The sequence below is a fragment of the Otolemur garnettii genome, unplaced genomic scaffold (genome assembly GCF_000181295.1).
Source record: "Otolemur garnettii isolate 467f Iridium unplaced genomic scaffold, OtoGar3 scaffold00171, whole genome shotgun sequence".
NCBI lineage: Eukaryota > Metazoa > Chordata > Mammalia > Primates > Galagidae > Otolemur > Otolemur garnettii.
In genome coordinates, this window is record NW_003852566.1 from 2030028 (window position 1) to 2042128 (window position 12101).

General features: G+C 43.4%; 1 protein-coding gene across 1 annotated transcript in view; it reads left to right on the plus strand.

Moving 5' to 3' along the window:
* The first annotated feature begins 396 nt into the window (after positions 1-396).
* The window catches only part of STK32B (serine/threonine kinase 32B), a 416355-nt gene continuing 404650 nt past the window's right edge, over positions 397-12101 (plus strand). Inside the window, exon 1 of the mRNA XM_003800212.1 lies at positions 397-485. Coding sequence (XP_003800260.1) covers positions 434-485 — 52 coding nt within the window. The 5' untranslated portion in view covers positions 397-433. The remainder of the gene's footprint in view (positions 486-12101) is intronic.

Genomic DNA, 12101 nt, shown 5'->3' on the forward strand with positions numbered 1-12101 from the left:
AGTTGGGTCGTGTGTGGCTGGGTGCTGCTCAGGGGGCGCTTCACCAGGTGACACAAAGCAGGTGCTCGCAACCCCCTTACTGCCCGGGGCCGTCCTGGGCGAGCTACATAGAGGTGGCGGCTCCTCCAGGCGGGTCCCCGGCTCAGTGCGGTGAGTGCAGCCCAGGGATGGCCCTCACGCCCCCGCCCGGCACGCGCCCTCCGTGCGGCCCGCGCCGTCCCCTCCTCTTCTCCCTCCTCCTCATGCTCCCGCGCCGCCTCCCGGCTCCTGCCCGCTGTAGCCGGCGAGGCGCGCGGAGCTCGGGGTTCCCGGGCGGACACGGCTGGAGGCGCGGCGGCCGGGCGAGCGCAGCCCCGGGACGCCGTCCCCGCCCCGCTCCGCGCGGCTACGACCCCGGCGGCGGGGCGCGTAGCATCTGCGGCCGCGGCGGAATATGGGCGGGAACCACTCCCACAAGCTCCCCGCGTTTGACGAGAATGAGGAAGGTAAGGGGCCCGGGCGCCGCCACTCCCGCTCGGGGCGTGGGCCAGGCATCCCCGCCTTCGCCGAGCGCCGCCAGCGTCCGGGTCGGTGCCTTGGCGGGGGTTCTGCCGCGGCAGCTGCCCTGTAGCCAGTGCCCCTTAGGGGCCGGGAGGCGCCCAGCGCGGGGCCTGGGCGGCGGATTCTGAGCTGACCTGAAGCCTGCACCGGGGTGTGAACGGAGGAGTGAGGCTGTGGCCTGGGTGGGCGGATTGCTCCGCGCGTGTGCGTGTGCATGTGTGTGTATGTCCCCGACGCACTGGGCTCGTGAAAGGCAGATTGGCTGTAGCTCAGGACGTCGCCTTGTTCGCCTAGGACGTTGGCCAAGGGAAACTTTTGGTGGCTAAACTTCGGGGCTCCGAGGACCGTCGACGGCCCTGGCAGCCTCCCCCAGAGCAGTGGTGTAGACTGTCCAGCCTCATCAGAACTCCAGGGCTGAGGGTCCTTGTTGCTCAGGTCGATAGAGCTGGGCATTTGGACTAGCAGAACCCTATTTCCAGGGCTGTGTGTCCGTGGGCAACTTTCTTTTTTTTATTTTTTAAAACTTAATACAAATTAATATGAGGGTACAATGCCTAGGTTTTGTTGTTCTCACTTCCAGGGCAAAGTTCCATTTGTAGAATGGAACAGGAATAGAAATGGAATAGGGGGCGTGTTACACACCCTCACAGTGTGCACTTGAGGTGAGATCCCTCCCTCTGCCATACGTCCTCCCCCTCTTCCTCTACCTCCCAACTGGACTACATTAGTGTTTATTCTTCTTAGGAACATGTAATTGTTTATGTATTGAATTCATATCAGTATGGAGTACATTAGGTATTTATTCATCTATTCTTGTGATACTTTACTAAGAAGAATGTATTTCAGCTCCATCCAGGTAAATGTAAAAGATGTAGTCTCCATCTTTTTTAATGGCTGAATAATATGCCATGGTATACATACATCACGGTTTGTCAATCCATTCATGGGTTGATGGGCACTTAGGTTGCTTCCAGGACTTGGCAATTATGAATTGAGCTGCAATAAATATTTAAGTGCAAATGTCTTTGTGGTAAAATGATTTATGTTATTCTGGGTAGATACCTAGTAATGGGATTGCAGGGTCAAATGGAAGGTCTACTTTTAGATCTTTGAGGATTCTCCATACTTCTCTCCAAAAGGACTGTATTAGTGTGCAATCCCACCAGCAGTGTAGAAGCATCTGAGTAGCACCCACAGCCTTGGGAGTTCTATACCTTGTGGGTGTCTCTACATCCACACCAGCATCTGGTGTTTTGGGACTTAGTGATGTGGGCTAATCCTGCCAGGGTTAGGCGATATCTTAGAGTGGTTTTTATTTGCATTTATCTGATGATTGAAGACTATGAGCATTTTTTCATGTGTTTGTCGTGGGCAACTTGCTTAACCTCTTTCAAACCTTAGTTCTCTCACAAGGTTTGAAGGTTAACCACTAGAAATCCATGTGAAAAATGCCTTATGATACAAGCTGAACAAACCTGTCCGAATGTTGGTTACCTGCCTCTGACTGCTGGTTTCCTACTGTGCTGACTCTCCAGTCTCCACTGTGTCCCCAGTAAGAGCTAAGGCTCTTACTGGCTCTTACAGGAGCACTGTCTGTGTGCTGTACCCTGCACTATGTGTTCATTCAATCCTCTTTCCACTCTGTGAGGTGGATACTTTTGTTGTTCCTATTCTATTATTGAAGAAAAAGACCTGTCCTAGTCACAGCTAGTAAGAAGCAGAGCTGGCCTTGAGGCTGGACAGTGCCTTGGAAGCTGCCATCATCACCCAAGGCACAGACCTGTGTGCACAGATCATAGTTTCTAGAACTCCCAAGGCTGTGGGTGCTACTCAGATGCCCACCCCGACATCCCTTCTCAACAGGACAGATGACCACAATCCATGTAAAGCTAAGTGAGCTCCTGCTGTGAGTCATTGTCGCGAACCAGAGTGGAATGGGTGGGGAATGAGAAAAATACAGCACAAGAGAAGACACGGAAACACAGGGATCAGGAGGGCTGACCAAGCTGATGGCTGCAGCATCTGTACAGGGTTGTCCAGGGGGAGGTGGCATAGACAACATGGGGAGATATAGCATAAACAAAAGACATAGTTTTGGTCTTAGAGTACAGTAGGAAAATGTAAATGACTTTAACAAAGACAAACCATCTTGTTAATGGTTTCTACTCAACTTCATTAACATAGGAGAAGATGCGAGAAAGGAAGGATCACTAGGATCCCAGCATAGTTAACAAAACAAAGGAAGAACGATGTGACTTAGTGGTTACTTCTTAACTTTGTTAGCATATGACAAGGCGAAATGAGGGCGAGATCTCAAGGATCTCTGCACAGTTAACTAGACAAAGAAGGGGCTACTGACTTCTGGAAGAGGGAGCATGAAGAAAGGAATGGGCTGTTTTGGGAAGCAGTTGAGGGCTCCTTCCTTGAATGTTCCCCAGGCTGTGAGGGCCTTGCTGTCTCACAGCCCGCTCTCCATAAGTCAGGCCCATGCCGTCCTTTCTTAAAGGAGTTCCTAGACTGGTGGCACTGAATGACTGTCCTTGGTAAGTGCTGTGAAGGCCCCGTGCAGGGCTTTGGGAGAACTGGAAGGCCGGTATTTTCTGGCCGTTAGACTGGAGTACAGGCAGGGGAGGTGTCGGCTGTGGACAGAGGAAAGGTAGGCATGGAAATTGAAGAGACTCTTGTGTGTCCCAGTAAGTTTGAACACCTTGTAGTGTCACTCCCAGCCTGAGGGGTTTGCAGTTCTAGCCTGGGTCAAAGGTCATACTTTTGGTAATTTTCTTAGCATCTTTCTCTCTTATTTGCAGAAGAAATTCATCATCCTTATATTAACAACTCTTTCTATCCTTTATCTCAGAAAATGTGCTTTATAATATTTGTTGGAAAAATGATTACCTCATTCTGAAAGCAGATTGGGCCTAACGTTAACTGCCTATTTTAGTGCTTGTTGAAATACAAGGTTAAGGCTTTCCTCACTTTGCCAGCTTCTAGCTCAGTGAAACATTAACTTGTCGATTTTGCCAGTACATTTCTCATTTCCTTGTGCAGGTAAAATAGTGCTATTTGCCAGCAGCTGATTCATTTCATGGGCATATGTTGATCATATATTCTGTGCGGAACAGGAGAATGGGAAAGATGAGGGCAGGTGCTAACCCTTGAGGAGCTCCAGGGAAAGAACAGCATTGACACTATGTAGGGTGTTTAAGCTCCCTGATGTAGGTGAGTTCAGGGGACTGTGGCATCCCAGAGGAGGGTTTCTAACCCAGTCAGCAGGAAGGAGGGATTTGTCTAAAAGGACTTGAATTTTGTAGAAATGGCAGGAGAAATGGTTGGTAGAGGGGCAAGACGCTTCAGAGTGGAGGCAAGAGAAATGTGCAAAGACAGATGGTAAAGAATAAGCCTGGCTCATTTAGAGGGGCTGGGGAAGTTTAGTACTCCTACACTTACACTGTGGAGTGTGAGGCTGGAAGGTGCAAGAGATGAACTCTGAATTCCAGGCCCAGTGGCCACGTCAAGGTGTTTGGACTTGATCTCATGGGCATTCTGGAGTCACTGAAGGATTTTAAGCAAGGAGTGATATGGTTCAGTGAAGAAGCTTTTTGATAAGTCTGACTTCTAAGTGATTTTATGCTAAACCGCAGCTGGGATTTACCATTGCATCATTATGCCAAGACCATGCACATGCTCATGGCAAGAGTTGAACACACCACGTGCAGGTGGGGCAGCTGTTCACGCTAACATGGAAGTCAAGTAGGAATCCGGTCACAGGTTAGTTGGCAGCATTTCTTTCTTCTTCCTGGTGCGTGAGACAGCAGTTTTTACAGTGAATGGCATCTGAGGTTTGGTGGGATAGGACACATTAACTGAGGCTCCTCCAGCTCGGAAAGGAAAAGCAACACAAAGTGCTTTCAAGGGAATGAACTGAATGTGGCCATTTCTCACCCATGCTCAGGACTCTTGCTTAGATTGTTACAAAAGCCTCTTTAACTAGTCTCCTTCCACTGTCCCCACAGTGCAACAGCCAGAGTGATTGTATTAAAATGTGCACTGGGCATGTCAGTCTTCTGCTCAGTTCCCACCCCCTACACCCCCCACCTCTTCCCTCCGCACCAGGCACAACTTGCATCCTTAAGAGATGAAAAGCTGAGGTCCTCATAGATAACCTGTCAGGCCCTCCCCTCTGGGACTGCACCTCCTTCCTTTATTCTCTGCCCACCAGGCTCCCTCCTGCTCCTCAGACCCTCACACCTCAGCCCTGGCAGCTGCTCCTCTAGCCTGAGAACATATTCCCCACACCCACCTTCACCTTCCTCAGGTCTCCAGGAAAATGTTACTGTGTCACGAAGATCTTTGCTGACCACTTGACTTAAAATGTCAGTCCTAACCTCCTTCCTTGCTTCATTTTTGTTCATGTCACTTGTCACCATCCATGATACTATCAATTTTACTTATTTTCTTAATTATTGTCTGTCTTCCTCCATTCAGTTGCAAGGTCTTTAAAAGCAGAGATTTTATTTGATTGTCTCCTCCTGAGGTGTTAGAGGCTCCATAAAAGTAGAGATTTCTTGTGACTTATTCATTGCTGTATCTTCAAGGGGTCAAATAACCTGGAACATGGTAGATGACTGATAAATTTTAGCTGGATAAATGAAAGCTTGAATGTGTCAATCTCATCAGCTGCGGCTGGAGACAGGTTCCTTTTTTTTTTTTTTTTTTGAGACAGAGCCTCAAGCTTTCCCCCTGGGTAGAGTGCCATGGCATTACAGCTCACAGCAACCTCCAACTCCTGGGCTCAAGCGAGTCTCTTGCCTCCGCCTCCCAAGTAGCTGGGACCACAGGCGCCCGCCACAACGCCCGGCTATTTTTTTGGTTGCAGCCGTCATTGTTGTTTGGCGGGTCCGGGCTGGGGATTTGAACCCGCCACCTTAGGTGTACGTGGCTGGCACCTTAGCCGGTTGAGCTATAGGCGCCGAGCCTGGAGACAGGTTCCTAAATAATAGTAGGAACCTTCCTTCCTGGTTTCTCTGCTATCCTCTGTATGACCTTCCTTTCAGGTGGGATCTCACCTTGCAGGGCTCCCACCACCTCCACATCCATAGCCTGTCAACTGGAGTCTGGAAAGAGAGGCTCTTTCTCACTGGAGTTGTAAAAATGTCCCAGCTGAGCTCTTCCAATTGGTTCTGAATGAGCTGTGGTCCGTTCTTGGAATCAAGGACTGTGGGTAAGGCTCTAGATGGCTGGGTGTGGTCACGTGACCACCCAGGGCAGGCTCCAGGTGAGGCATTTGGACCAAGGGTGTGTGTGAAGAGTCTTCCCAAGGAATATTGGGTATCAGCAGAAGGGCACGTGGTTGCTGGGCAGGTAGTGAAAACAAACAAAACCCGTTCACTCTGCACTTGATCGTTCACTCTGCACTTGATCGTCTGATCTCTGTCCTCGGAAGGTGGGTTGGAACACTTACCTGATTTGATTGATTCCATGAATGAAAGACCAAAGCAATCACTTACTGCAAGCCAATTTCTTCCATTTCTCTGGGTTCTGAAGCTATGAAGAAAAACAATATAGAAATTTCAGATTTACTTCCAGTAAAGTTGGTTTAGAGAACGTCCCTTGCACTTGAGATCAGAATGGCCTTCTTACTCCTGCCCCTTGGGACTGGCTTGAGCAGAGAATTAGGTCTGCAGATTGGACCCTGCACTGCCAGCAGCTTGGTTGCTCCCAACCATGGTGCACAGATGTTAATAATTCACAAAAAATTCCTAAAGTGATAGGACATATGTAAATGGCAACCTATAATGATTAATGGATATCAAACTCTCGCATACCATGGCTTGGGATATCCCTTTTCTTCTTGTTAAGAGAGAAGGCAGAGCTTTTACCCATTGTGTTCTGGGTAAGAGAGAATTCCTGCTTTATGAGATAGCAAAGCACTGGGGAGAGGAAGTGTGAGCTGGGGTGAGTAAGTGTTAGAATGGAGGCAGGATTTATGGTAAGTCTTGAAGGAAAATTTTAAATGTCCAAGAGGTAAAGGATTAGTGTTTTAGGGGGATCAAACAGCATCAGCTAGCACTGAGCTTATGCATTTTCCTGAGAATTGAAAGGAAGAAATACTCTAGTAATACAGAGTTACCTAAAATACGGGCTTTGAGCAATGGCAGGCAGAGATGAAGAAATTATTCTACAAAGAGCACTGGTGTTGCGACCGCATAAATGATCACGCGAAACACGGATTGACAGTACACGCTGCAAGAGGTGAGGCTAATCATAGGTGCAGGATAGCACTGAGCACTTCCCGCAGAGTCTTTTTATTGAGAAGATACATAATCGGTTGTTCAATCCTCTATACACTGGGGATCCTAACACTCTAAAGGGATATTCTAATTCACACAGCAATGAGGACAAATAGGATACGAGAGGAGAATGCCTAGTGCGGGCCAACTTGAACTACCCAAGATGAGAAAAATAGGTTGTATTAGACCATGAAGGGAGGCCACTCCCTTAGCCCATGTCACCAATAAGAACATGTACACCTTTGCTGTCTTAGGCCACTGGGATTTGGGGTTGGTCATGACCACAGCATAAACCAGCCTTTTCTGTCAGTCACACTTCCCCAAACCAGCCCTCTATCTATTCACCAGTTTTCAATGATGTGTTATGTTAGCTGTATTGTTATTATACATACTCTTTCTCATGTTGAAGAAGTTTCTTTCTATCCTGATTTGGTGAGAATTTTTATCACCAATGGGAATTAAATTGAACCAAATTATTTTCCTTCATCTATGGAGATAAGCTATGGCTTTTCTCCTTTTTCTAATTAAGTGAAGAATTATACTGATTGATTTTTAGATTTTAAGTAAACTTTTCATTCTTGGGATAAACCCGACTTCATGGTATGATATATATTTGGATTTGATTTGCTAATATTTGTTTATAATTTTTTCATAATGTTGTAAATACTATGACAATACATTTGAAACAGAAAAAATAACTACCCTGTAAAAGCACAACTTACCAATAATAATACAGGGGAAATTTAAGTATTAGAATAGCTCTGAATCCTATGTACTCAGTTTTGATATGAGGACAATTAATGACAATTAACACAGTGGGAGTGGGGGAAGGGGAGAGCAGAGAGAGAGAGAGAGAGAAGGAGGGAGGGGTGGAGAAAGGAAGAACAGAGAGAGGAAAGAAGTGAGGGTGTGGGATCTTGGTGTGTGCCACACCTTTGGGGGGCAAGAGATGATTGTAAAGGGTCTTTACCTAACAAACACAATCAATGTAACATGGTTTCTTGTACCCTCAATGAATCCCCAACAATTAAAAAAAAAAATAACTCTGTACCTATTAAAGAATTGCATCTGTAATAAAACTTTCCTGTGGAAACATTCTAGTCCTAGATGTCATCATAAGTGACTTCTTCCTAACATTAGAAGTAATCCTCTGCAAATTCTTCCAGAGAATAGGAGGAAAGAGTACATTTTTAATGGCTTTATTGAGTTTTTGTATTGAGATTATACTCACCTCATTAAAAGAATTGGGAAGTATACCAAACTTGTGAAGGACTATTATTATTTCTAAGTTTCATATGTATTGGCATAATATGCATACCCTTTTATTACCAGTCCAAGTATCCACAGGATCTGTAATGGTGTCTCCTTTTTCAATTCTGATTATGGTAATTTGTTCTTTTTCTTGTTTATATTCCTTGATTAGTCTTGCTTAGTTTATCAGTTTTTAAAATTCAAAAATAACTTGTGGCTTTAACTTTTGTTTGCTTTTTGATTCATTGACTTATGTGCTCATTTTAATTGTTTTCTTCTGTATAATTTTTGTTTCATTTACTGTTCTTTTTCTAGGTTTTTGAGATAGAGTCTTAGATCATTGATTATATTTACTCACATATTCTACTCTATTTCACTTATGGTCTTTCTTTCTTTTTTCCTTTCCTTTCTTTCTTTCTTTTCTTTCCTTTCTTTCTTTCCTTTCCTTCCTTCCTTCCTTCCTCCCTTCCTTCCTTCTCTTTCTTTCTTCTCTCTCTCTCTTTCTTTCTTTTCTTTCCTTCCTCACTTTATTGCCCTCTGTAGAGTGCTGTGACGTCACACAGCTCACAGCAACCTCCAACTCCTGGGCTTGGGTGATTCTCTTGTCTCAGCCTCCTGAGTAGCTGGGACTACAGGTGCTCGCCACAACGCCTTGCTATTTTTTTTGTTGCATTTTGGCTGGAGTCAGGTTTGAAAGCGCCACCCTCTGTGTATGTGGCCGGCGCTCTACTCACTGAGCCACAGGCGCCGCCCTGCTTATGGTTTTTCTTTGAAATTATTTTTCTTTGACTGAAGTATTTTCTTTAGCATTTTAGTGTATGCCTTCTGCTGACAAATTTTCTCAGTATTTGTCTGAAAATATCCTTATTTAGACTTTACTCATGAACAGTTATTTTGCTGGTTACCAAATTCTGTGTCAGCGATATTTTCTTCATTGTGAAATATGATTTTGCTGCCTTTTTTCCTCCATTGTTTTCTGATTAAAAGAAAGCTGAGAGTGGGCAGCGCCTGTGGCTCAAAGGAGTAGGGCACTGGCCCCATATGCCGGAGATGGTGGGTTCAAACCTGGCCCGGGCAAAAACTGCAAAAAAAAAAGAAAGCTGTTAGTACAGGTTTTGCTTCTTTTAAGCTTATTGTGTATTTTCTTATCTAGCTACTTTTAGGATTTTACACACAGGTGCAGCAGTCCAGCCTGTGGAGAGTGGACTTTAGTTTGGGGGACATTGCTTCTGACAGTTCCTCTTCCTCCTCACATTATCACTCTCAGATTGCAAAGGCATTTCCTTATCCTTCTGACTCATTTGGCTCTAACAGTATTTCTGTATTTTTTCCCTTTGCCTGTTTTTAGCATTAATATTATCTTCTGGCTTATTTCTTTTTAAAATCATGTCAGGGAAGTTTTTCTGCTATTAAGTATGACCATTAAGTTTTTGCTATTATTATGGTTTTCAGTTTTAGAATTACCAGGTAGTTCTCTTTAATGGCTTTTAAATCTTGGCTGAAATTTGTAAAATGTAGCTTTTAATTTCTTAAGCATGTTGGTTAAGTTCATTTGGAAAATAGGTGTGTTGCATAAATCCAGTATTTGGTGACCCTATAGGCCTATTTCTATTGTCTATTATTTCCTTTATACACATTTTGTCTTGTAATTTGCCTGTTTTTTATTGCATGCTGGACATTATATAGGAAATAGTACAGAGGTCATTTGAAGCTTTGAATAATATTGTATTTCCTCAGAGATGTTTTCCTTTTGCATTTTGCAGGCAGCTATGCTAGAGATGGTAGGAATCATGTTGTATCTTAAATCAATCCTCATGGGAATTCAGGTAGTTTGAAATACTGAAGGAGCTGATCTAAAACTATTTTACATTTGTCATTACAATTTAAACTGTTGGTGTTCTTAAATAAAGCTTAGGGTGTTTAACCAAGCCTCCTCCTCTTTGGTAATTCTGATTTTTAGTCTTTGTCCCTTCCCCTAAAACTTGGGAGGCTTCCAAAGCCTCCTTGGCATTTCAGCTTCTTGGAATCTGCTCCCAGATCTGGTAGGTCCCACTTTATGGGTCTGTTTCTTTGAGCCTTAATTTCTCCTGAATATTTGGCCTCCAGTTCCTTCTTCTCTTGATAATCCTATAATTCCTTCAAATAGATTTTTCAAAAATAAATTTTATACAGTTATTATATTTCTTCTTAGCAAGCAGGTTGAACAAAAATACTGGAGTCCATCAGAAGCAGAACTCCCCTCCTCAGTATTTATCTGTACAGAAGAGCATTCTATTTTAAAAGTAAGCTCTCCGTAATACCTGTGCCACCTTCGCTCCATCACCAAGCTCTCCTCACTTTCATAATGGCAGTTCATGAAAAAAGGGTGCTCGCTTGGTCTCTTCACTTTCTCAGTGATAACTGATTCTTCAAATTACTACACCTGGCTTCTTTTCATCATTCTAGTTAAGTAGCTCTGACTATGACCCTTTTTGTTTGAAAATAGCAGATAACTGTAAGTTGTCTTTCTGGGACACACAAAAATTAACTGCCCCATGAACTCACCACCCAGCAAAAGAAATAGAGCACGTCTAGTTCTGTTGAGGCTCCCTGAGCATGCCTGCTCCACTCCACCCCCTCCCATGCATTGTCATTCCTAAACACCACAATGTTTGGTTTTTGCAGTTTTTGAAATTTATAAAAATGGTAGCATATTTATGTAGTCTTCTGAAATTTTATGTTTTCGTTTTCACTCAAGATTGAGTTTCTCAGATTCATCCATGCTGCTGTGAGGAGCTCCATTCTGTTCATTTTTGCTACTCTTCATTATGTGACTGTCTTCTGACACTGAACATTGGCACTGTTTCTGGTTTTTACTATCATGAGCAATACTGCTATGAACAATTTTGTGTATGTCTCCTAATGCACATACTACAAGATTTTCTTTTTAAATTATTTTTTAAAAAAATCAGATTAATATGAAGGCACAAATGATTAGGTCACATTGCTGGTGTTGCAAGATCTTCTCCAGGACCTATTCCATAGGAGAGCTGCTGGGTCCTAAAGTAGGTCCGTGTCCAACTTTATAAGATAATGGAAAATTGCTTACCAGAGTGGTTGTATTGATTGACACTTCAACAATCCGTGTTTAGGCATTCCCATTGCTCTACATCAGCACTGTTCCGTACAAATATGATTTAGTTGACAAATACAAGCCACACATGCAATTTTAAATTTTCTAGTAGTGACATTATAAAAGTAGAAATAAGTGAACTTAATTTTAATGATATATTTGACTTAACCAAATATATCATTTAAATGTGTAAACATGTTAAAATTATTAATAGGATTTTTTTACATTATCTTATTAACACTAAGTCTTTGAAATTGAGCAAGTATTCTACTCTTACTGCATGTCTTAATTTAGGCTCACTACATTCAAAGTGTTGAAAAGCCACCTGTGGCTGATAAATACCATGTAGGACAGCATACATTTATTTCCTTGCCAATTAAAGTCTTTTTTTTCCCACCCCCACCCCATGCCCATTCAGTGAGAGCACCCCAGCCCTCTCCCCACAACTTGAAGTGAGTTTTTCTTCTATTTGAGCTTGCATTGTCTACTGGCTTCACAATATGAAGTCTTACTGGCTTTTTCTTATTTTTTAATTTAATGAGCATAAAATAGTATTTCATTGTTGTTTTAAATTGCACTTCTTCACTAAGAGGTTGAGCTTTCTTTCTATTATTTACTTGCCAGTGCCTGTTTCTAGCTTTGGTAATTTCTCTATTTGAATTCTGTCTTTCTTTTTACATAACATAAATACTGTTATGTATTTCTTTGTACATTTGTGATGACATTTCTTGGTTAGTTCTCCTGTTTTATAATTGTACTTTTTAAGTTCTTTTTATTTTTTCTCTATTGATATCATAAATATCTTCATACTTGTCAGTCTATCTTGTGGTTTATATTTCTGTGTATAAGAAAACCTATTCCACCTTAAGATTTATGTTTATTGGCTCGGCGCCTATAGCTCAACCGGC